The sequence below is a fragment of the Podarcis vaucheri genome (assembly GCF_965113315.1).
Source record: "Podarcis vaucheri genome assembly, chromosome: 1".
NCBI lineage: Eukaryota > Metazoa > Chordata > Lepidosauria > Squamata > Lacertidae > Podarcis > Podarcis vaucheri.
Window position 1 is genome coordinate 50,393,910 of NC_138759.1, and position 22,492 is coordinate 50,416,401.

The window sequence follows — 22,492 nt, forward strand, 5'->3', positions numbered from 1 at the left end:
ACCCAGAAATTATTATTTTTTAAAACTACTACAGCAGAAAGCAGATTTAAGAGAAAAACACAAGTATGAACACAACATCCAGCCATTAGACCTTCTCTCACCAGGAGAATTAACTGGAAACTGTTCCGTCGATTCTGATTTAGACAACGTATCAGACTCGGATCCCCGACACAAATTCTCCTGCATCTGAATCACAGAATCTAAAGGCAAAAGAGAAAACCATTTTTATCTGCAGCAAAGATTAGAATGATTCATCCAAAACTGGATCAGCACATGTGATTCAAGTGACTACAGTTTTTGTACAAGCAATTTACTAACCCAATGGCATGCACAAGAAGGTTCAGACTATTTAGAAACATAGGGATACTAGGCCTTCTAATGTTCTTTTTCCTCAACTCTTTTGGCTACGCCATCTTAAAAATATACAAAAAGTTGAGCCAGAAGAAGTAAAGGGCTTGGTTCACTGCCTTATGCCCTTTGAATGCAGGCTCCACTGCCACGGTCAGTAAAACACATTAGTAGTACTGCACTGTGTGGCATTAAGGAAAACAGGAGAAGAAATGGAGCAGCACAGGGGCTTTTCAATTAAGTCGCAAGCCAAAACCATGGGGTCACAGAACCCAAAGCGATACGGTGGATTTGGCTAGAATCCAATCTGCCTTACCAGCTGAGAATCTGTCATGTTTGGTTAAAGAGCACATGGAACATCTTCACTGATTAGAGATTCCCAAAAGCAAGTCACCTGATCTTTTCTCTTTTAACGAGAAAGGGAAGTCAAGGGCTTTCCCAGCATACTTGGAGAGCAAGGCATCAATGTCTTCCACCGTAAAGCCTATCTCTTGCCCAACCAAGAGCTGGTGCAGTGTCTGTACAGCCACGGCTACCCAATCCACCTTCATGTTCATCAAGAGCTGCTCCAACATGAGCAGTGGCTTGCAGGACAGGTGAGAGTAGTTAGCACGGTAAGGCTCGGGCAGAGTCAGTAAGACCTTGGATGTAGAAACAGAAGAGAAACAAAATTAATTTATTTCATAAAATTTATATAATGCCTGATGATTTTTTTTTTAACCCAACCCTGAAACCTCTCTCCTTACTTGAGGGAAGAACCCCAAAACCCAGCAATGCAGTTGCAAATTTCACATCTGCTTACCTTTGATCCCATATAAAGGGCCTGAATTTCATTATGGCGCATAATTGTTAAGTGTTTGTAGAAGTGTGTGGTGAGATAATCTGCAAGGAAATGAGAAGCTGCCAGGCTGGGATGTTTATCAAGACACTGTTCACTTATGACCAGCTGAATGTCTGGGTCTTCTATCCTTTGCAAGAGCTACAAAGAAAGTGAACAATGGAGAGTTAATTCAGATCATAAAATAATTTCACACTGCCAGCTAAAGACATCTGCAACCTAAAATTATCTGTTTAACACAGTTCTACACCACACTTTATGAGGTTAGGTTTTCACGGCAGCACCAAACAAATATATCAACCACAATACAGGAAATACAGATAATGAGGCAGAAAATACAACTAAAAACATTCCAAGCACATTGGGACCTAGCAAATGGCTGCTCATTTTATGATGAAGGCTGCTGAGCAGGGCTACAAGAAGGAGGCCTTCCTGCTGGTACACCATATGACTCTACAACAAACAAGTGTCATACATGGAAGGGAGATGGATTTGTGTCCACAGGAACCATAATTTGCCAAAGGCTCCTGGGCACATGCTTGTCATTTGCTCAGACACAGCCACCCACCGGAGACACCCACTGAATACAGGAAATCATTTTCCTCCCTAATGTGCAAAGCGTCCCATTACTGACATCTTTAAGATTGCAAAATGATTTTGGAGGAGGATAAATCAGAAAAAACAAAGCAGTTACCTGCAAAGCCTTTTCTGTGTCTCCCATTTCCAACAAATGAAGGAGATGCTCTTGGTGAAGATTGATCAAATCATCTCTTGGAACAGGATACAAGTTCCCCCATTCTTCACATAATTCATGATCCTAGGATAAAGACAAACAGCTCTTTCTTGTATTGCCATCACTCTGATACTGGAAATCCGGAAAACCTTAGATGAGAAGAGCTTTCTGCAAGACCAACCAATTTATTTGTAGAAAGTTGTTCCTCTGCTAGGCAAGGAAACAATGGATGTGAAAGGTGCAGTTCCTTTCTACAGCATGACTAGGAAATAAAACCCCAACTGTGGATTTCTCAGAAGTCACCAGTTAGCCATTGCGAGAAAATAGGATGTGGGACTAGATGGGACTTTGGGCTTGGGGGAGAATCTGGGGGAAATTGCGTATTGTGCAGGATCAAGCTTCCAAGGGAGGAAAGACACACAAAAAATAGCCTACCTTTGCCTCCAAAATCACTCCTACAACGGTTTGGGGGTCATCAGTGCAGGCTCTTTTCAGGTCCTGCCAGTCATGCCAGAGTGTGACATCTTGTAGACTTAGAATCTGACAAAATAAAACAAATACAACTGAACAGCCCCTTCAGCAATCTCTCTCTCTACTTTTAAAAAGGACCAAGGCAGACAACTGAGCCAGGAATTATTCTAAATTACAAGTGGTCTGCTGCCGAAAGACCAGAAAGAGCTATCATTGCCTTTATATAACCCAGGAGCCGAAAGATGCCAAAAAATCTGGGAGAAATATTCTACCCCCAAATAAAATGATTTATTACCTTTTGATAAACCTGAAGCTCTCTTGTTTTCCTCTGCAGCTCAGATCTGAGTTCTTCAGGCACCTCAGGGTCGCAGGCACAATAAGCCAAGATTTCTAGACAAGCTTCCAAGGGCCAGTTATCCAGACAGCGCAGGGCCAACCTGCTCCTCAGCAAGGCATCTCTCACTCGGAATAGGTATTGCCAACCATCCTTACCTGGAAAGGAAGAATACACCAGAGATCTGAAGCTTGGCTTTAGAGTACTGTATGCTTTAGCTGCACAGGATGAAGGTGACGCAAAGCAGGGTAGCAGCAATGACATTACGAAACCAAAGGCTGCCTTATACTGAATCAGACCCTCTTTCCAGGGTTTCAGGCAGGAGTCTTTCCCAGCCTGATCTGGAGATGCTGGTCACTGGATCTGGGACCTTCTGAATGCAAAGCATGTGCTCTGCCCACTGAGCTACAGCCTGCCTCTTCCCCCTCTGTATGGAACCACAGTTGGGGGAATAACATGGCTATTGCTGCTTTTCTATTTCTACTCTACCTCCACCCTACTCTCAAGCAGGCCCACTTATCAGATGTTTCCAGCTCCAGGGTTACCAGAGCAATGGTTTCCAAACATTTCCACACATGGACCACTTAAAAACTGCTGATAGTCTTGGTGGAGCACCTAATGATTTTTATGTCTGCCACAGCAACTGTAGCGAATGGTGCTTTATGCTGTAATTACATTTATTACTTTTATTTCTGATATTTCATTTTATTGTATTGCAATCTGCATTCCATAGAATTCCTAATGCAACAAAATATTTAAAAAATGAAAGAAGCTATACGAATACAATAAAAATAATATGCATATTTAACGCACTTAATGCCACACACAGAAGCCTGCACACCACTGAATGAAGCATGTATACCATGGTTGGTCCATGGACTACAGTTTGGGAACCCCTGACCTAGAGGAAACATCATGGGCCCAAGTCTCAGACTGAGTGGCAAAACCATGGTTTGTCACTGTATCCAAAGTGCCTCAACACATTTTCCATTTCCTTCCAAAACTAGACGACTGAGTCGTCAGTTCCTGGTCTGCAGCCCAAAGTGCCATTTCTACAAGAAAAATAATCCCTTCTTTACCATCAGCAGCAGCACAGCTGAGTACGGCATCTTGCACGGTGATTAGCTCTTCTGTGTCCTGGCTGCAGAGATTCAAGATCTGGAGGGCTCTGGGCCAGTCCCCTGTGCTGAGAGCTTGCTCAAAGTTCTCCATCAACACCTCAACAGCCATAACAGAATGCAACCCCAGGAAGAGCAGCGACATGTAAGGCTTGCCACACAGTGCACTAGCCAAGCCTTTTCCCTCATCCTGAGGGTCCTGAAGGGGCTCACACATGGCAAGAAGAAAGCTCTCCAGAAATGGAAACTCCTTTAACAGCGCTTCACATTCCTTGGCAACGTGCTCCATAGACAAGGGCACTTCCCGTTTGCCTCGAAAGTCCATCCACAACAGGCCCTGCTTGGGGGTCTTCTGAGCCTTCAACACACTAAGACAAGCCACGGCAGCTGTCAGTTTTGACTGAGATTTCAAGAAGGTAAGGGTGGAAGCTGTGAGCATGTGCTGGTTCTGGTCAGGCAGAGTGGGAGAAGGATGCCCAGAAAGGTCCTCAGCGTCCATGGCGGGATTGTGGACTGGCACCTCCACATCAGGCAGACAGTGATAGGCATGCAGGTGTGCCAGGCTACTAATGTTGGTCAAAAGGATCCTGGTCTGGTTGCTTTGCCTGGTACAGCACAGAGGCAATGCCTTACAGCAGCAGCTGATGATCACTTCTTGCACATTTAGGTTGAGTTCTTCTTTGGCCAGCAGCAAAGACAGCCTGCACAATTGAGGAACAGAAAGTACAATAAATTTAGCAGTACACTAAGCGCTGCATTAAAGAGAGTGAGTGGTATACAAGGCAAACCCAGGTTTGCTATTGATCGTACACAATACATCCGCCCGTGTTTGAAGAAAGTCAGTACCTGTCAGGAGCAACCTGTCTCTCAAACAAAAGCTGGGACAGCAAATGGGGAGGACTCTGCTGAAGCAATAGGAAAGGGTTTGCCACTCTTAACTCCGTAGATTGATCTAGAATTAGAGAAAGGATATTGTAAAAGTGTCATGACAACTTGATTCCGCGCTATGCTCCTAAAATCTGCTCTTCGCATGCAGCAATGCTGCATGTTTTTGAAACAAACTTCTTAGTGCTCCCGTTTCTGCTGCACAGATGCAAAATAGGTTACCTTAGAAAAAGGTTGTCATAGGCAAAGAATCAGTGACACAGGCACAGGTAAAGTTACCCACTAGGACCTGGGAGACTAGGGTTTAAATCCCCACTCAGCCATGAAACTCACTTGAGGTTAAGAAGCTAGTTCCCCCACCCATATTGATATTTCTTGAATTAAAACTTGGATTAGCTTGTTTCAATGGTGAGAGATCTCCCACCTAGCTCTGGAGTGAGGCTTCGGAGGAGAACGGCAGCCAGCCTGTTAATATAGTCAAAGAAGGTTTGCACGTAGAGGTTTTGCACAGGGCTCCCTTCAAGAGTCTGAGCATGTTGCTCCAGGGTTCTCAGCAAGAGTTTGAACTGATTAGAAATGGGATGTGCCTCCAATTCCGCAGGTTTCAAAGAAGTCTGTTCTGCTAATGCGGCCAGCAGGTTCCCTCTGGAATCTATTAAAACCAAAAAACAAAGAAAAAGATTAGAGGTGAAATGCTCTCTCTCAAAGAACACAGAATCACTCTTTATCCCACATAACCCTTTCCATTCAAGTGAGAGCCAGTGTAGCATAAGGGTGAGAGTGTTGAACTAGGACCTGAGAGACTAGGGTTTAAATCCCCACTCAGCCATGAAGCTCACTGGGTGGCCTTGGGCCTCTCAGCCTAACCTGCCTCACAGGGTTTTCTGAGGATTAAATGAGAAGGGCTGAACTGTGAATGCCACCCTGAGCTCCTTAGAGAAAAAAAATATGGGATAGAAATGCAATGTGCAAATAAGAAATAAACAGCCTGTCTTGGTACAAACATTCTTTCCACCAGCAGGTGAAGTCTTGGGGAAAATTTACATCTAAGAATGTTAAATGGGAATAATTAAGAAGCACTTTTATCCATTATTTTGTACCAGATTATGAGGTAGATATTTATGACTTGATCAGGGTAAATTTTTAAAAACCCAATATTTAACATTTTCCTAGAAATATATACTCATGTTGAATAAGAATTATTTCAGAATTTTCCAAGTAATCTAAAATTGGGGGCTAAATTTAAAATTTAAATATGGAGAAACACATACTGTATTTTTTTGTGTATAACACGCCCCCGTGTATAAGACGCCCCCGATTTTGGGGGACTACAACTTAAGAAAATGGGGGGAGATTGCTCTGAGTTGTTGAGCTTTTTTAGGGGATTGCCAAAACTCACTCACCTGCCTGACCTACGCTACCACTCGCACACGTCGCAAAAGCCACCTATCGTCTGTCCCCTCACCAGTAGAAGCCACCAATCGCCCACCCAATTGCCGCAGTGAAAGCCAATCAACAAAACAGCCCTTGCAGCAGCCACCAATAACACGCCCAATAGCCACTGACAAACTCCAGCTCACGGCAGCAACCAATGCCAGGTCCCCGCTATGCACTATCTGTGTATAAGACGACCCCCCATTTTCACATAATTTTAAAGTAAAAAAACTCATCTTATGCAGTACAGTAGTTCAAATCAAGAAAAAAGTTTGAGTGATTTACTTTAAGATAGCCATTAAGATACACACAGACTCATGCACACACTTACCTGAAGACTCTTCTACATGTGCCAGTCTTTGAAGGATTTGGTCAAAGTCTTGTGATAAAACAATCTGGCTGGTAATACAGTTTTCGGTCAGGACAGGGTAACAAGTCTGCATGAGGTCAGCAATGCTGCAGTGGAAGTGATTGCTTATTTTCTCATCGGAGATTTCTGTTGGGAAACAAGACGCAAGAGTCAATTAATACCAAACCTGAATGTTGTTTCAAATATGGAATAGATATGTGAAGGACACATGAAGGGGCCTAAGTGGCATAACTGAGGTTCACTGTTGAGCTGAGTCAATGCATCATGCAGACAGATGTCTTGCATTGAATAAGACCATTGCTCCATCTAGCCCAGTACCATCGAATGATTGGCAGCAGCTCTCTGAAGCATCAGCTCAGGATCACTAAAACTCCCAACTTAGATACTCTCTGGTTTCCAAGGGCCGATTCACATATTCAATTTTGCTATCTGGAACTCAGCTTCCATGAACACCAGGTGTGGGGAACCTGGGGCCCTCTAGACATTGCTGAACTACAACTCCCATCAGCCCTAGCAAGCATGTCCAACAGTCAGAAAGTTCAGAGCAGTAGTTCAGCAACATCCAGAGAGTCAAATGTTCCCCACACTTGATGTGCACCAATATTTGTGAGGGTTTTTCCTGCTGGGGTACCCACCAGTTGGGCAGTGAACAACAACTGCTGAAACAACACTCACAACAGAACGAAGACTCAATACACAGTTCATAGCCGTAATCTAATAAGGAGAGTCCTTCTGAATAAAGTATGGGCAGTGGTAAAACTGCTTCCCCATGCCAATATAGCCAGCTTAACAGAATGTAGGTCTGCATCTGTCCCTATCTTCTTGCTCAGGATAATTAAATACATTTATATCCATCTTTCCTAACGGTTCACGGTGGCGAACAACAAGCACACACAATCATAAGAAGAAATCACGCAAGCAAACAAAAATCTAAAAGCCACATAAAATACCCATTTTTTAAAAAATGTTTAAAACCAGCAGCAGGAAATGCAAACATTAAATTCACAGAGCAAACATTCAAATGAAGTCAGTGAACTGAGGTGCAGCAAAACAGACGGTCAAAGGCTGAAGGCCTTCCCAAAAGAGTAAAGGTGCTAAAGCTGCCATCGGCAGAATGGAGAAAGGAGTGGTTTTCAGTTATTCCCCCTTGCCATCCAGCCTCAAGATGCCCCACACCTAAACTTACTCTGAATGAGCAGGTGTAAGGTGTGAGAGGGGGCTGCAAGGAGAAGAGGGATTCACAAAAAATGCTTCTCTCCCTTTTCCACTGATGGAAGCTTTACTGTCAGCTGAGTAACGCCACAGGATGCAACCTAAAGTCTTCATCCTTCAACTGATGTCCAACAGAGAGGAAGCCAGATGAGCTGACCTCAGGAGGGAGATCTATAGCTCAGGGGTGACTCTCAAGAATCGGTCCTCGAGGTGTAAGCCAATGAATGATGTTTAAATCAGTTACCTGATTTAGGCTGCCCTTGTGATGTGTTGATAATTTTACTTATTTGTTGAAGAACTGCTGGGAAACCCCTCATGCCAAGAAAGCCCTGGAGAACAGAATCAAGTCTTCGGCCTGGTATCAGATGCAGAAGGCAAAGAAAGAAAACACAGGAGAGAGAGAAATTAATTATGCTGACAGGATTACATGCAAGGTCTATGGTGGCCATAGTTGTTGTAGTTACTTTTAGTGCTAAACATTTTGTTTTTCAAGGTCAATGCACCTAAACAGAGGAGAGAAACTTACCCTTAGTTTCAAGGCTGTTGTGCAACTTCCTATCTGCCGTCTCCAAGAGCTGCTTGCAGGTTTTCCATAAGTGGCACTGAGTAGACGCCAAGTCAAAGAGAGCCATAGCGGAGGGGCAGAGGCCCTCCACAACATTTCTCAGAGGGTCAGTATGCTCTAGCTGGAGACTGTTGGCCCAGAAGCTCTCTTGGAGCATAGGGACAAGGCCTTCTGAAGGGGCAAGGAGCTTGTTGGTAACATCCGAAATCGAGTAGAACACCATACCTTGGGAAACCAAGAGAGAAAGCTTCATCAATGATTTGGGGCCACAGTTAACAGGCAACATGGGATTTCAGTCCTGAATATGTCAGACCCCTCCCTAGGTTACACTCTCATTATTGTCCAAAACTGAGAGTGCACAGCTCCCTTTCATGCTTAGTATGGCTTTAGATGACACAGCAGAGAACAGAGGCTGCTTATTCCCTCACTGTATCCAAAACCAACATGGATTCCTTACTTGCATGTTTTCATTTGTCCCTCATCGCTCTTAGGTAAGCATGCCCCCACTTCGTGTGTGTGTGTGTGTGTGTGTGTGTGTGTGTGTCCCCACATACTCTCTCTATTACTGTGATTTACAAAACGGAACATTTTTTATTTATACTGCAAAACATTTTCGTTTCTGAACCGTTCTGTGATGCTTTTATAGCACTCTCTTTCTTTTACTGTGATCAGGAAAAAGTGAGGGACAGAAGACAAGTGACAAAATGAGCTGCAACCAAGAGTGCCTGACGCAAACGTAAGGAAAGTAATTTCTTGCTGAGCTACTCCCCTTGCAGCATTAGTTTTAGAGAACACCTGTGACAATCTTATTTTTTAGACACCCTTCAGGGGCGGTGGGGGTGGGGAGAGACACTGAATTTCCAAGAGGCCTGCACAGCTTTCGTCCCATCAAGCCAAATCCAGACCGCCAGCTTTGGACTGCAGCCCACTGGGGGCTTGCTTGCACCCACTCTATGTCTGCAGTCCCAGCAGGCAGAAAAATCGATAGGGGTTGGGGTTTGTTTATTTTTAAGCCTATGTTGTATATAGCCTGTATTTAGTTTGGTGGGACACAAAGCAGATGACATAGTAAGCTGCAGTTTAATTCCCTTGAAAGTCATACCCGTGCTGTGTGTGTGTGTGTGTGTGTGTGTGTGTGTGTGTGTGTGTCTTCCCCACCCAGTTTCCAAATTTTAAAGCCAACAGCCAAGTCTGCACCTGCTGCTGCAGCACTTCCAATGGCCTGCAGTGTTGAACGGCCACTTCCAGACTGTTTGAGGTTTCCAGATCCCTCAGATGACTGGTGCTCAATCTTGTGCTCCACTTTTGCCAGCTCCTTGATCACTTCTTGGTAACGCTCCAAGAATATCAGCTCACCATAGGAAGAAGACGCCTCCAAACTAAACATCATCGCCACCTGTCATTGTGGAATTGAGAGAAACCACGTACGTACATATTAGGCGGGAGAAGTATTTTTTAATCAATGTTCCAGATGTTCTCTTGGGGGGGAATGATAAATTCTCCTCTACTGGCAAACTCTTCTTTCCTTTTTCTGAAGTTCCTATTGAAACACAGCATAGATCCAGAGATTTTTCTAGAAAGATCAGTGGGGCAAATAAATCTACTGCTACCAGGTTTCTACCCCTGACAGGCTGTGGGTGACCAACACATTTCCAGTATTGTGTGTCTCCTGCTTCTCCCATCCCAAACGGAATTTCCTTTATTATGTAAACAAAATCTTTTTTTAAAAAAATGAAGAAATTATTAACTTGCAACATATCTTAGATATAGAAGGATTAGTAAGCCCCTAATATCTTTTCTGGAAGAAGTCTAGACTTAAAACAATCAATTTCCTGAACATTAAAAAAAAAAAATCCCTACTAAATCTGGCAGGGGAGGAAGCAGACGGCTGGGAGAGGGCCATTTGCCACATCAAGACTGTAGATGCAGGGTCAGTATGCAGAATGTGCACAGAATAGCTAGAAACCATGGGAGATAAAACCATGGGAGATTAATCCCATATAATGGATGCACAATAACTTCCAGGAGAAACCAGCTACTTTCAAAACAAACACCACACAGTGGCTATTGAGTTACCTGATGGGCTTCTACATAGTTACCCCTCAAGATACAGGCAACAAGAAGAGATTCAGGTGGGGAAAGCATCATTGGGATGAGGGAGTTCTGTTGAGGCTTTATCCTGTATTCTACATCACTGCAGCCAGTTAGTGAACTCTCGCTTCCATCTAAAAATGGAGGGAAGGTGGAGGGAGGGAGATGTAACAGTTAACAGGAAATCACTATTGAACCTGAACTGGGGAAGATGTACACAAAGTAAGCAGTCGGTGCCAGCTCCTGCTGTTTTTGGGTAATTGCAGAACAGTCAAAAGGTTTTTAATTAGTTTAAAATGTTAATGTATGTGCTGTCCTTCAGCATTTTTAACCAGGGTGGCCAACAGTTGATAAAGAAATTAATAATAAAACCCTTAAAAATGATATCTCTGCAGCAGAATAAAAATTAACACTTCAGCAGAATTTCAGAAGAGAAAATAAAGAATATCTTAATATACTGTGCTTCTTTTGAGGGTGATAGGGTGGTTTACAACACAAAGGTGAAAACACAAAATGCATATAACAACAACAAAGAATATTAATTCCCTCCTACAAACACAAATTAATAGGCCATACATTGTTTAATCAGCCAAAGGGTTGGTTATAGAGAAACAATTTTTGCCTAGCACCTAAAGATATGTAGTGAAAGTGCCAGGTGAGCCTCCCTGAGGAGAGCATTCCACAAATGGGGAACCACTGCAGAAAAGGCCCCGTTCTCGTGTTGCCACCCTCTTCTCCTGGCTCTTGAAAGACATATGAGCAGGCAGTAGTCATGCCACCATGGAGGGGGCATTTCATGGCAAGCGAAGCATGGCAGTGCGACCAAGGAAGATGCCCTGTACCTGACGTGCTGGTGAGACTTAACTCACTGCTTGTGCTTGCCAGTGATGGGTCTGAGGTTCCCTTCTTCTGACCTGAAGAAGAAAACAAGCAGTTTGAGAAACACACTTTGGCCACACAAAGCAATTGAGAACATTTTATTGCAGGTTCCATGGGAATGATGGAAAGAGAGAAGCCAGTAACATTGATATGCTTGTTTGGCGATTCATCGTTGTTAAAAGAATAGCTTATCAAGCCTTGGGGAGGGAGCCTCAGAGGTGCTTCTCTCTCACATAGAGGACACTGACTAGCACTTACAACATATCGATACTTGTTTTTCTTTGGCCCCAAGTCTAAAGTGAGCACTGAAAGTTATACAGTCAGTTTTTTTAATATATATTTTAAAGATATATTTTATTAAATTTCCATAAAATTCACATAAACATTCCAATAAATAATGGATTTTGCTTTTATATCTATATATATCTATATAGATATATAAACAGACTGATTTTTTCTTTTTTCAACAAAAGAAAAATCAGTCTTTTTTTATTATAATATCTGATTCAGGGCTCTAGTTGTAGACCAGGATGGGTCACAGCCCCACAAATCCCCACAATCACAGACATGAAATTCTGAAAGAGGGGAACACAAGGTTCTCTCACATTTTCTTCACCTCACCTAGCTTTGGCCTTTGAGACAGGCTGCGCCTCCTCTTTGAGCTGGACCCCCTGGTTAAGTTTCCACATGTTTTACTGGGAACACGTTGACCTCCTAGAAGAGCAACAGTCAGCTACTGTGTTGGGACTCCATTATTTATTTCAGTTCGAGCACACATTCAACGCAAGCAATGCTAGCATAAAGTAACCATGCAAGTAGAAGGTAGAAGCTGCCATCTCACGCGTTCCTAGCTTAACACACGGAATAAAACTCAAGTTCAAGTATAAAACCATTAAATGATGGAGTTTTAAGTTCTAGCCACAACATTGAAGCTATTGTGTAAACCAGTGGTAGTCAACCTTTTTATACCTACCACTCACTAATGCATCTTTCTTGATGGTAATATTTCCTTACCGCCCACCAGTGCTCGATGGAAGGAGGATTTAGATTCAGCTTGTGCTGTAGAACCCCCTACTGCCCACCTAGAATCCTGAAACGCCCACTAGTGGGAGGTAGGGACCAGATTGACAACCCCGTGTAAACAGACACATTTACTTCTGGGTGGGCAGTAAGAGCTATGTTTTGCAGAGCTCGGGGAATTTATGAAGGGTGAGGATTTGTGGCAGGTAAGCTAAAAAGGGCACTGGGAAACACTGGAATGGGCTTACTGACAACAGAGAAGCACCTTCTAGTGCAGTCTCACAGTAAGCTGCCTAGAATTAGGGACAACCATCAAAAATAATGATGGTTACGCTTGACTTTCGCCGGTGAAACCATTCTGGGCAAACCACATCCACCTGTCCTAGCCCCAGAGTCATACATTAAGTCAGGTGTGGGGCAGGTAAGGGCTTTGCCAAAAGAGGCATTGCAAGTGCTGCCATCTGAAACAGCTGCTATAACAAAGGCAGGAGCCTTCATTATAGGCATCTTGCTGCATGTGAGATGCTGGCCCTGCCCACCTGTCAAACTGGCCCCATCCACCCCTCTCAAGGCACATCCTAATAAGGATGTGACCCATGGAGCCATGAACATGTGCTCTATTTCTTCCCTGGCTCCTTGACGGTATGAAGACTCTTGCTGCTTGCTTGGCCTTATCAAAGCACCACTGAAGTAGTAAACCACTTGGAACCCCTTACCTGCATTTCTGTTGCTGAGCACTATTTTGTGCCGCCACTGAGCTTCAGAGAGGTACTTGGAGAGCAGCTGCACACGACAACCAAAGCCATCTCTGTTAACAGACACATTCAAGCAGTCCAGCAGTGCAAGCTCCTCCTGAGCCACATGCTTCGAGTCCCAGGGGGAAGAGCCCTCCATTTCTTTCAGATGGTCCTGGAGCACGTTGAGAATGATCTCCATTGCTACATCATCCGCTAAAAACCCAGAGGTGTCACGGACAAAATGCTTCAAATCCAGATGGCTCCAGCTGAAGGACTCACATTTGTTGCTATCTGACTGCAAATCTTGAAGCTTTGGGATGCTGAAATGCTCGTGAGAGGTACTGTAGGCAGTGCATGTCTCAGGTCTCCTTCCAGGCTCTGCCGAGTGCTGTGGACTTGCTGAGGTGGAAGAGCCTTGGCTAGCACAACGCTCAAGCCTCCTGACAGCACAGTTCTTTTTCTCAAGGACAGACTCTTCTGTGTTGTCCTCCTCGTGGGGATCATCACTGCAGAGGTCGCTGTAGGAGACAAAGAGCAAGGAGAAGATGTTCTCCAGGAGTTCCAGGCGTAGAGGAACAGGGACAGTCCTTAAAAACTGCTGGCACTTGGCAAGATACTGAGCAAAGAGACCTGCATAATCTGCATTTGGGAAAACAAAACATTAGAAACAGATTTACTATTTCCCCTGCTCTCCTCATTCAAGGACTAGATGCTCAAGATAAAGGTAACTATGGAACTATGGGAGTCATACACCTGACCTCTCTAGCCCTGTCTTCTTCCACTTCTTCCTCCTCCAGCATTTTCTTCTACCCTTTCTACCTTCTCCCCCATCACATTTTATGACTTCCCTAGGAAACCCGTACACCTACTCCCTTGGTGCAGAATATATAAAAACCTCTTTACATTTCAAGTCTCTGTAGGCATGCCAATATCCAGTATAAATATCATTTATTTCTAACTCCATATAAAAAGAATATGTACGATAAACTTTTATATTGTTTACAAAAACAAAACTCAAGAGGGGGAAAAGCTTCTAACTTTAATGTTTGCCTGCTGAATATGCAAAAATATAAATGTGCCTGAAAATTAGGCAACATTCATATCCCAGCCACCTGTCTTAAATGCCCCCAGCTTAAAAACTCTCCTGAGGGTTTTGATACAGCCACAGAATAAAGAAGGGAGGGGTAGCATTTAGTTGGACATTCAACATCACGTAGGCAACACTGGCCATTTCCAAAAACAGAATGCAGGCTGTGCCTTATACCAAGTCAGAGAGTCGATGCGTCTAAGTCAGTGACTGGCAGCAGCTCTCCAGGGTTTTCAGGGAGAGGGTCCTTCCCAGCACTAGAGACTCTGGGGATTGAACCCGGTACCTTCTGCATGCAAGTCATGTGCTTTACCACTAAGCTACAGCTCTTGCCCTGACACATTAGCCCATCTCATCCAGATAATAGAAGCAGGGTACAGAATTAGACTAGCCGCACTAGGATAAGGGAGTCAAAGAGAAGGAGTCTACAGATTCATGTCTAACTCAATCTATAAATATAACCCAAATGCTATCCTCAACTGTGAGCCCATATTCAGTAATTCAATTCACAGCTTATCAGGAAACAATTCACATTTTGACCTTGTGCAACAGCTGTTGTGCTATTTTACACACCTGTAAAAATAAAGAAAGACGTAATTGCTCCTACAGTAAGGGTGAATTCTCAGCACAAGGCCTCCACAAATCAGCCCATGGGTATACCTAAACCTTCCACATATGATTGCAACTGCCAATGTAAACTTTCCCTCAGCTTTAAAAGGATTTTTATGTAACTGTAAAGGGATAAAAAAGGGGAACTATGCAGTAATACTTCCCTATACGTTATGGTCCACCTATTCCAGTTTGTGCACTCATAAAGTCTCCTTGTAGCAGCAATGAATGGCTTTAGGGAGGGTGGAAGAAAGAGAAGTGCATGTGGCACCTGCCCCTCCATAAAAGCTTACAGCTTAGTGGGCCAGAGTGTGGTACCCAAAGAGCTAAACCTCTGGGGCAATGCCTTGCTACTTTGGAGTACCCTACACCAGTGATAGCCAAACTTGGCCCTGCAGCTGTTTTGGGACTACAACTCCCATCATCCCTAGCTAACTGGTCAGGCACGATGGGAATTGTAGTCCCAAAGCAGCTGGAGGGCCAGGTTTGGCCACCACTGCCCTGCACCTCTAGAAATCACTTACTGATCCTATGGACTCCTTTCTACACCATTATCTATAAAGCCTTACTTGGTGATTGTCTCCTTCCATAAATCCCACATTTCCCCTATGAAGTCTGGGCCAGTGGAGATATCACTGCCAAAGAAATTGATGGGGCAAAGGAACGAAAGCACACCATCCCATCCGAACATGGAACATGGTGAAATGATGGCACAGCAGATTGCAGTCTCTCCTGCTGCACCAGCATTACAGTTCTGGGGGAAAAAACCCTATTCAGGTGTGTCTTGTTCTGCAGAAAGAAGTAGATGAACACCAAATAAAAAGCAACAATGACTTTTGTTACAAGGTATGTGGAAGCTACCAGACCTGGGCAAAGAGGCTGATCTGCAGATTGGCATTCGCCAGGCATCTCCTCAGGGAGGCCATTGACAAAAAAGTTCCTGCAGTCTTTGCAATGTGAATCTTTGTGTGCATTGACACAGAGGGCGTATATGGCATATTTCATGGCACAAAATGCCTGGAACAGAATGAGATTGCGACGCAGACTCAAATGACTGGAAGCTGCCATCGCCGTTGAATCTAAAAAAAAAGAAAGAGAAAGTGGGAAATGGGAAATGGAAAGTTGAGTTTGCTCAGCTTTAGGGAAGTTATTAACATTTCCGTTGTTTGCGGAGCCTGGAATCAGTGCTCCCACCCAGTCCCAAACAAGGTTAGAGAAGCTGCAGATCAACAACTGGTGTAGCACATGGGGTTGTGTGTGTGTCTGAGGGAGAGAAGGAAAAATAGAGAAACAGGTTGGGGCTGTATTGTGAGTGGATTTGGGCTTTAACCTTTTACTCTCATTGCAGCCCCAACAGGAACTGTCCCAGCCTATACCTTCATTTCACAATGAGAAGAGAGCTTTGAATTGAACCAATGGGAGATTCTGCCCCCCCCCCTCAAACAGTATACACACACACACACACACGATTCCAATTAGGACCACAGCAGGGGCAAAGGCTTGCAGTTCACTTCCCCACATGCCACAGTCCCCATCTGTCTCATCCCCATATACATTGGCTATTAATGTAACCCAAAAAACCATGCACACCACTTCATGATTTGCTTTCAGTTTCAAAGAATCATGGCCTAGCATTCTGTACAAACGAGAGACTTTAAACAATCTCTGGTTAGTTTCTAAACAAGCCAACATCAAACTATGTGCTATGAAGCTGGCTTCTTTAACTGAACATAGTTTTCTTCTCTGGTTCGTAGGCAACACTAAGCCAATATTCTTAGAAACTCAAAAGAAAATGCTAGCAAAGCTCTTCTTGCCAGGACAAACAATAGTATATCCAACAAACAGGATAGATGGAAACTTGGTCATATCTACAGCCATCTCTCCCCCCCCCCCCATTTACCTTGAGCTTGTTCTGTGTCCCTGGCTGGAATTCCCTGAAGAAGTTCAGTGACAGCTTCTTCGTTCAGGGCCACAAGATTAGTAAGATGGTGCAGAAAGTAAAGGGATGTGTGGGACTCCAAACTGTGCAAGTGCTGCAGAAGAACCTTCTCTGGGATAATATTACTGTAAGAGAAAAGAAGCCTAGTTTCAATGGCAGCAAGATTAGGTTGTAACCTCACATTTTTTCAAGCGAAAGATTCACAACCCTCTGATTCAGATTTGTCTGCATGAAGTCTTTTATATACCTGTTAAGAGGAATGTAAGTTGAGTGCTTAATGTGCGTAGCAACTGGCCATTGCACACATTCCCCAGGCCTCATGGACATCAACCATGACGTGCACATCCATCCTCGCTGAACATGTGTATATCAAATGAATGTTATGCTTTCTCCAGCCATTGTGCATAATTCTCAACAGGCTTCCCCACCACCACCATGCTGTTACCTATTCTGTTGAATACACCATTCAAGAACTTCCACTTGGGCACACAGTCCATCACAGAAGTCTTTTAATACTGAGTCATTGTGGAGACCCTGTTAAAAAGAAATAGGTTTGCATCCATTCAAAGCAAAAAAGCCCTCCAATTCCTCTTCTTAAGAAACTGACTGGAATCAAAGCAAGGGAAAACATCGTGCCTTCCCCTCACAGGCTTGATAAGGCCTGACGTACCTGAGATTTGTGAAGAGTCCACAGAAGCATTTTTGCCGACTCTAAACTGTGACACTGAGTCCACCCTAACAATATCAGGAGGCGACTGAGGTGGCTGAATTCTTGCTGTAGTAAACTGTTGAGGCTGGAGAAGTCTTCCCTTTTCAATAAAGTTAATGCTGTACCCTAGAAAAAAGAACCACTTGTTTGTTTTAAGACTGTGGAATGCCTGAGTGGGAAGCAGAGTTAAAATTGCAAAGTTAAATTTGCAAATGTTAAAAACAGTTCTAAGAAATTTTTCATGTTCTGTTCCTCTGGCCTGTAGGGAGGCAGCCCCTGGAAAATCTATGGATAAAATGTGCTATCACAACCCCTCTCTCTTAGTTCCAAATGACTCCTTCAGCATTTTATGAAGACATAGTGATGATCCAAAACCTGTACTAGACATGGACCAATTCAAAGAAACTATGGCTATGAAGAATGCATGCCTTGTATGCGTCAAGGTTCCATGTTCAATCGAGAGCATCTTGGGTACCCTTTATTGAGATCTCAGAGAGCTAGCTATTGCCAATTGGGTTGGACAGTACTTACAGTGGACATTCAGCCTGATTCCATAGAAGCAGATGCTAATATCTATATTAACTCACTAAAATCCCATTCACCTTTATACACTATTTACACTCTTGTTTCAGACCTTTTCAAAGGCACCATTTCATAACATATGAAGGGTGTTACCCGTAGCAAGCCCCTTGATTTAGATAGGTAAGCCCACCTTCAAAAATAAACAAATCCAAGAAAAAAACACCTAAATTACACCATGAATCAGAGTAAGCATCTACATGAAGCACACAGATTTCTAGTTTGCAGTTCACTGACCTAACTATTAAGTCACTAAAACTGCAGCACATTTGCCAAAGATCTTGATGATAATCCTGGTAGTGAGTTCACAACGTTCTTTGCCTATCTCAGAAACAATGGCAGCCACATGATCCATTACTCAACTCCTATGTGAATTTCTCATAAGTGATTTACCAGAATTTGTTCCAAAAAGTGCTTGTTGCTGCTCAGGCAGTAGAAATAGGCAGCTTTCCAAGAAGGAGCATGTTCACGATCCAAGAACAATGCCATCACTGCCCGCTCTACATCCAGCTGTTCAGATGTACCTGAAACACCCATAAGTTGGGTTAATTTCACATATAGTTAAGACACAGAATAGCACCAAGATGGGCAGGCTCTCTATACATTTTAGCTACAGTCACCAATTATCTCCTGGTTAAACTAAGCCAACAGTTATCATTGTACAGCAAAGAGAACATGCAAATTTAAACAAACCTTTGCCAGGTGACTTCAGTCCCAGCAGCTTCTCTCTCATCTTCTCAATGAATACACTGCTGAACAGATTGAGCAAGGCATGGCTGTCTTTCCTGAGCAGACAGCCAAGCAGCCTCTCTTCTTTCAGCGGGCTCCGCTCAGCCCAACAGGCATCCAGAAGTTCTCGGCAGAGAAGCCGTAGCTCTCCAGTCTGATTCTCCACCTCCAAATTCAACATGCCAAGGGCACGATAAATTTCATCCACGACCTCGCTCCCACCAGATTCCGACAACTCTGGATTTAGCTGGAGGCGCTTCAAATATTTTAGGGACTCCCAGAGAAAGTCAACGAAGATGTGTTGTGGAGAGCCGCTGTGTGAGAGCGAAGAGCTCTGCTCGGCAGAATCTCTCTGGAGAAGCTCCAAGATGGCTTGCAGCTTCCGAGGAGCCTGCAACAGCATCTTTCGGAGAGCAGAGAACACCTCGGCACTGAACAGCTGCACGGCTCCATCTCTCGGCTTCCTATTTGGTCCATGCCTGTTTCCAAAAGCTTCATATAGTTCCTGGGGAAATAGCTGGATTAACAGAAGATTCTTTCCACAAATACAACTGAGAGACGTAAAGAGGTAAGCAGATATATAAAATATGGAGCAGCTGTCAACAGTATTGGCCCAGTTTACACTGGGGGGTCTAAGAGAGCCCCAAACATAGTTAAACATCTGCAGCTGGACAGCCCCATTCCAACTCTATCTGCTTACTGCAGCTACAAGGATTCTTCATGTAGCACCAGAGGAGTAATGATATTGTTGGGTCCTTGAGACTTCCTTGCTCCTCTCTGGTGCTATAAGAAGTATCCCCTAAGTGGCAGAGAATGAATGAGCTGATGGTGAAAAAACAGAGAAAAGACTGGAATTAGGTTCACTAGATGACTGTAGAACCAATAGCTGCTACAGCGAAGCAGAGATGTCTGGCCACAGCGAGGATCTTTTTAATTCTCCTGTGTGAACTGGGCCATTGTCTGCTATCTAGGCCAAAGAACAAAAACTGCAAACACTATTAATGCTCATAGCTATTGAAAAGAAATCAGTAAGATGATGCAAAATTGACAGAAACAAGAGGAGAAATAAATGATCGGATAGTGATGCTGTCCAGCAATTAGAGGGCCAAATGTTCCCCACCCCTGCAGTGGAGAAACTCCCTTTCTCCCCATGCTGCTCCTGCTGATAAAGGTGAATTATCAGGTTATTATAACTCCCAATCAGAGACACTCTATCCCACTTGTCACACTCTGGTTAGATTTCCATCATTTTTGCCAGGAAATAGCTTCTTTGCAAGAAAACTTATGAACATGACTGTTAAACAAGTAAAGGGCAGAATGAGCATCAAGCATTTCATTATCAAAATATTTTCACATGTGCTAGCCTCTCTTGTGGGACGCGGGTGGCGCTGTGGGTTAAACCATAGAGCCTAGGACTTGCCGATCAGAAGGTTGGTGGTTCGAATCCCCGCGACGGGGTGAGCTCCCGTTGCTCGGTACCTGCTCCTGCCAACCTAGCAGTTCAAAAGCACGTCAAAGTGCAAGTAGATAAATAGGTACTGCTCTGTCGGGAAGGTAAATGGTGTTTCCGTGCGCTGCTCTGGTTTGCCAAAGCGGCTTAGTCATGCTGGCCACATGACCCAGAAGCTGTACGCCGCTCCCTCGGCCAATAAAGCGAGATGAGCACCACAACCCCAGAGTCGGCCACGACTGCACCTAATGGTCAGGGGTCCCTTTACCTTTACCTAGCCTCTCTTGTAAATTTATTCTACACCTAAAGAGTAGGCCAGGGAGCACTTTAAAATCAAAGCAGTAGTTATCAGCTTTAAATCATGAAGTAAAGGTTTCAGAAAGCCTTATCAAAAGCTAGTTACATTTTCAAAGGGAAGCTAAACCAGCTGCATCTTGTACAGAAAGCCGCATGGTTTTCTCTTCTTCTTTCAGTCCTATTTAAGGGGTTTCTCACCACAGCCATTATGTAGCTGGTTACAGATGTCTGAGTCACATGAGTTTCTGACTGCATTTTGTTAATCATGACACATGATCCTAGAGCACCTTTCTCTTCCACAAACATTCATTTTCTTTAATGTAGTTTTTTACACAAGTAGAATGATGTGGTAATATAGGATGCAATAATATCAAAAATAAACTGGTGACCTCTTAAAACAAGTAGAACTCATAAACAGTGTTCTTGAAAAAAATTAAATCAGTTGAACCATTTGGTATTTGATCTCAGGTTGGCAATATCCAGTCCAGAACCGAAAGCAAAGCACTTACAGAAAAAAACTGAGAAGCCTAAGAGTTTGACACTAAGACTCAGAACTTTTCCTATTACCTAGACCTTTGGGACTAGAAAATAGAACTATGCAGATCCACTAGCAGTCTGAACAATACTTCATTATGGACCTTAAAACTGAACAACTTTTCCGGAATTGAAGTGGGCCTAACAATTTTACTACACAAAGGCAGGCAGTTCCCCAACTGTTTTTATGAGTTATGTTGGGAGGTCCAGAATCTGACATATTAGGTTAAAAACAAGCAACCATCCATCAACCTTCCCAAGAGAGGTGACAAAGAGATAAGATAAAATCGTAACATAGGAATATATTTTATACCAAGTCAGACCACTGGTCCATCAAGCTAGGTACAACCCACACAGACTCCAGAGTTTCAAGCAGGATTCTTTCCCAACCCTTCCTAGAGCTGCCAGCATTTTAACTTGGGGCCTTTTGAATGAAAAGCATGTGCTCCCCCACTCAGCTTGGCCCTTCCCCAAATTAATGCTTCCAAAGTATGACTGTTCCCCTTGAAAGGATCAGTGACATTCCCAATAATCAGTCATCTTCAGAAGGCTGGAGCTGACTGGCAATAAACTTAAGCATAAGGGGGAAGCCTCACTGGCAAACATCCATAGAGATGGCAATCAAAACACTCAAGAAAACTAGGTAACATAGGTTATATTTTTTTAACAAGCCACACAAAGTTCACTTAAATAGGCATGGATTCAGACCAACAACTGAAGTGGTGACTGCTCATCTGAATCACAGCCATCTAACTCCTGGATCACCCCACATTTCATATGAATTCCAGGAGTTGGAATTATCTCAGGGCTGTACTGCTCAGCTGAATTCACTGTTCATACACAAGCTTTGCACACATAAGAGCAACATTAAATGTAACACCTGTTGAACCAAGTTCACCCTCAAGAAGCAATCACACCTTTAGAACAGCATGTGAGACATCCTTTTCTAGTTCTTCTAGGAGAAGCAAGAACTCAGTTTCTCTCTGGAGAGCTTCTGGAACTGTTTTCTGGAATGATTGGAGGAGAGAGAGAAAAGAAATTGGAATATGTATTAGAATAGGTATGCAAATAAAATACTGTATTTTTCTGTGTATAACCCCCCCCCCCATGTATAACACAACCCCTATTTTGGGGGACTCAAATTGATGAAAATGGGGGAAGACGACCCCCGTTTTTAACATTATTTTAGAGTAAATAAACCTAGTCTTATATACAGAAAAGTACGGTATATCTAGTGAGAGCTTCTTGGTAGACATTTTAGATGCTTTAAAGCTTTTAGGAGCTGGGGAGAGATTGCAACTTATTTTCCAGTCTACTTTGATACTTCCTGCTCAAATAGACTAATTTCAAATAGACAGGCTTTCAGCCAACACCTTTTACTTGCCAGTACTTATAAACTAAATATTTGGCTCAATTAGTTTAAAAAATGACAGCTACAATCTAAGGGAACAATTTATGGGAACCTTGCAGAGAGCTGGAGGGTGGTGCTTTTGGCGGGGGGGCATTGCCAAATCTAAAAGAATG

The 22,492-nt window shown here is 43.5% G+C and overlaps 1 protein-coding gene across 4 annotated transcripts in view; it reads right to left on the reverse strand.

Annotated features, from left to right (window-relative positions):
• Positions 1-22,492, reverse strand: part of ZFYVE26 (zinc finger FYVE-type containing 26) — a 42,445-nt gene that overhangs the window by 16,535 nt on the left and 3,418 nt on the right. For all 4 annotated transcript variants that reach the window (XM_082223058.1, XM_082223057.1, XM_082223055.1 and 1 more), the window contains exons 4-27: positions 21,886-21,975; positions 18,652-19,192; positions 18,352-18,482; positions 17,341-17,505; positions 17,116-17,204; positions 16,632-16,795; positions 15,598-15,810; positions 13,015-13,674; positions 11,900-11,992; positions 11,242-11,313; positions 10,385-10,533; positions 9,506-9,704; positions 8,270-8,533; positions 7,988-8,098; positions 6,493-6,657; positions 5,152-5,379; positions 4,689-4,794; positions 3,804-4,543; positions 2,686-2,882; positions 2,355-2,459; positions 1,881-2,003; positions 1,151-1,327; positions 743-989; positions 102-200 (exon numbers count right to left, since the gene is read on the reverse strand). In XM_082223058.1, coding sequence (XP_082079184.1) covers positions 102-200; positions 743-989; positions 1,151-1,327; positions 1,881-2,003; positions 2,355-2,459; positions 2,686-2,882; positions 3,804-4,543; positions 4,689-4,794; positions 5,152-5,379; positions 6,493-6,657; positions 7,988-8,098; positions 8,270-8,533; positions 9,506-9,704; positions 10,385-10,533; positions 11,242-11,313; positions 11,900-11,992; positions 13,015-13,674; positions 15,598-15,810; positions 16,632-16,795; positions 17,116-17,204; positions 17,341-17,505; positions 18,352-18,482; positions 18,652-19,192; positions 21,886-21,975 — 5,128 coding nt within the window. The remainder of the gene's footprint in view (positions 1-101; positions 201-742; positions 990-1,150; positions 1,328-1,880; positions 2,004-2,354; positions 2,460-2,685; positions 2,883-3,803; positions 4,544-4,688; positions 4,795-5,151; positions 5,380-6,492; positions 6,658-7,987; positions 8,099-8,269; positions 8,534-9,505; positions 9,705-10,384; positions 10,534-11,241; positions 11,314-11,899; positions 11,993-13,014; positions 13,675-15,597; positions 15,811-16,631; positions 16,796-17,115; positions 17,205-17,340; positions 17,506-18,351; positions 18,483-18,651; positions 19,193-21,885; positions 21,976-22,492) is intronic.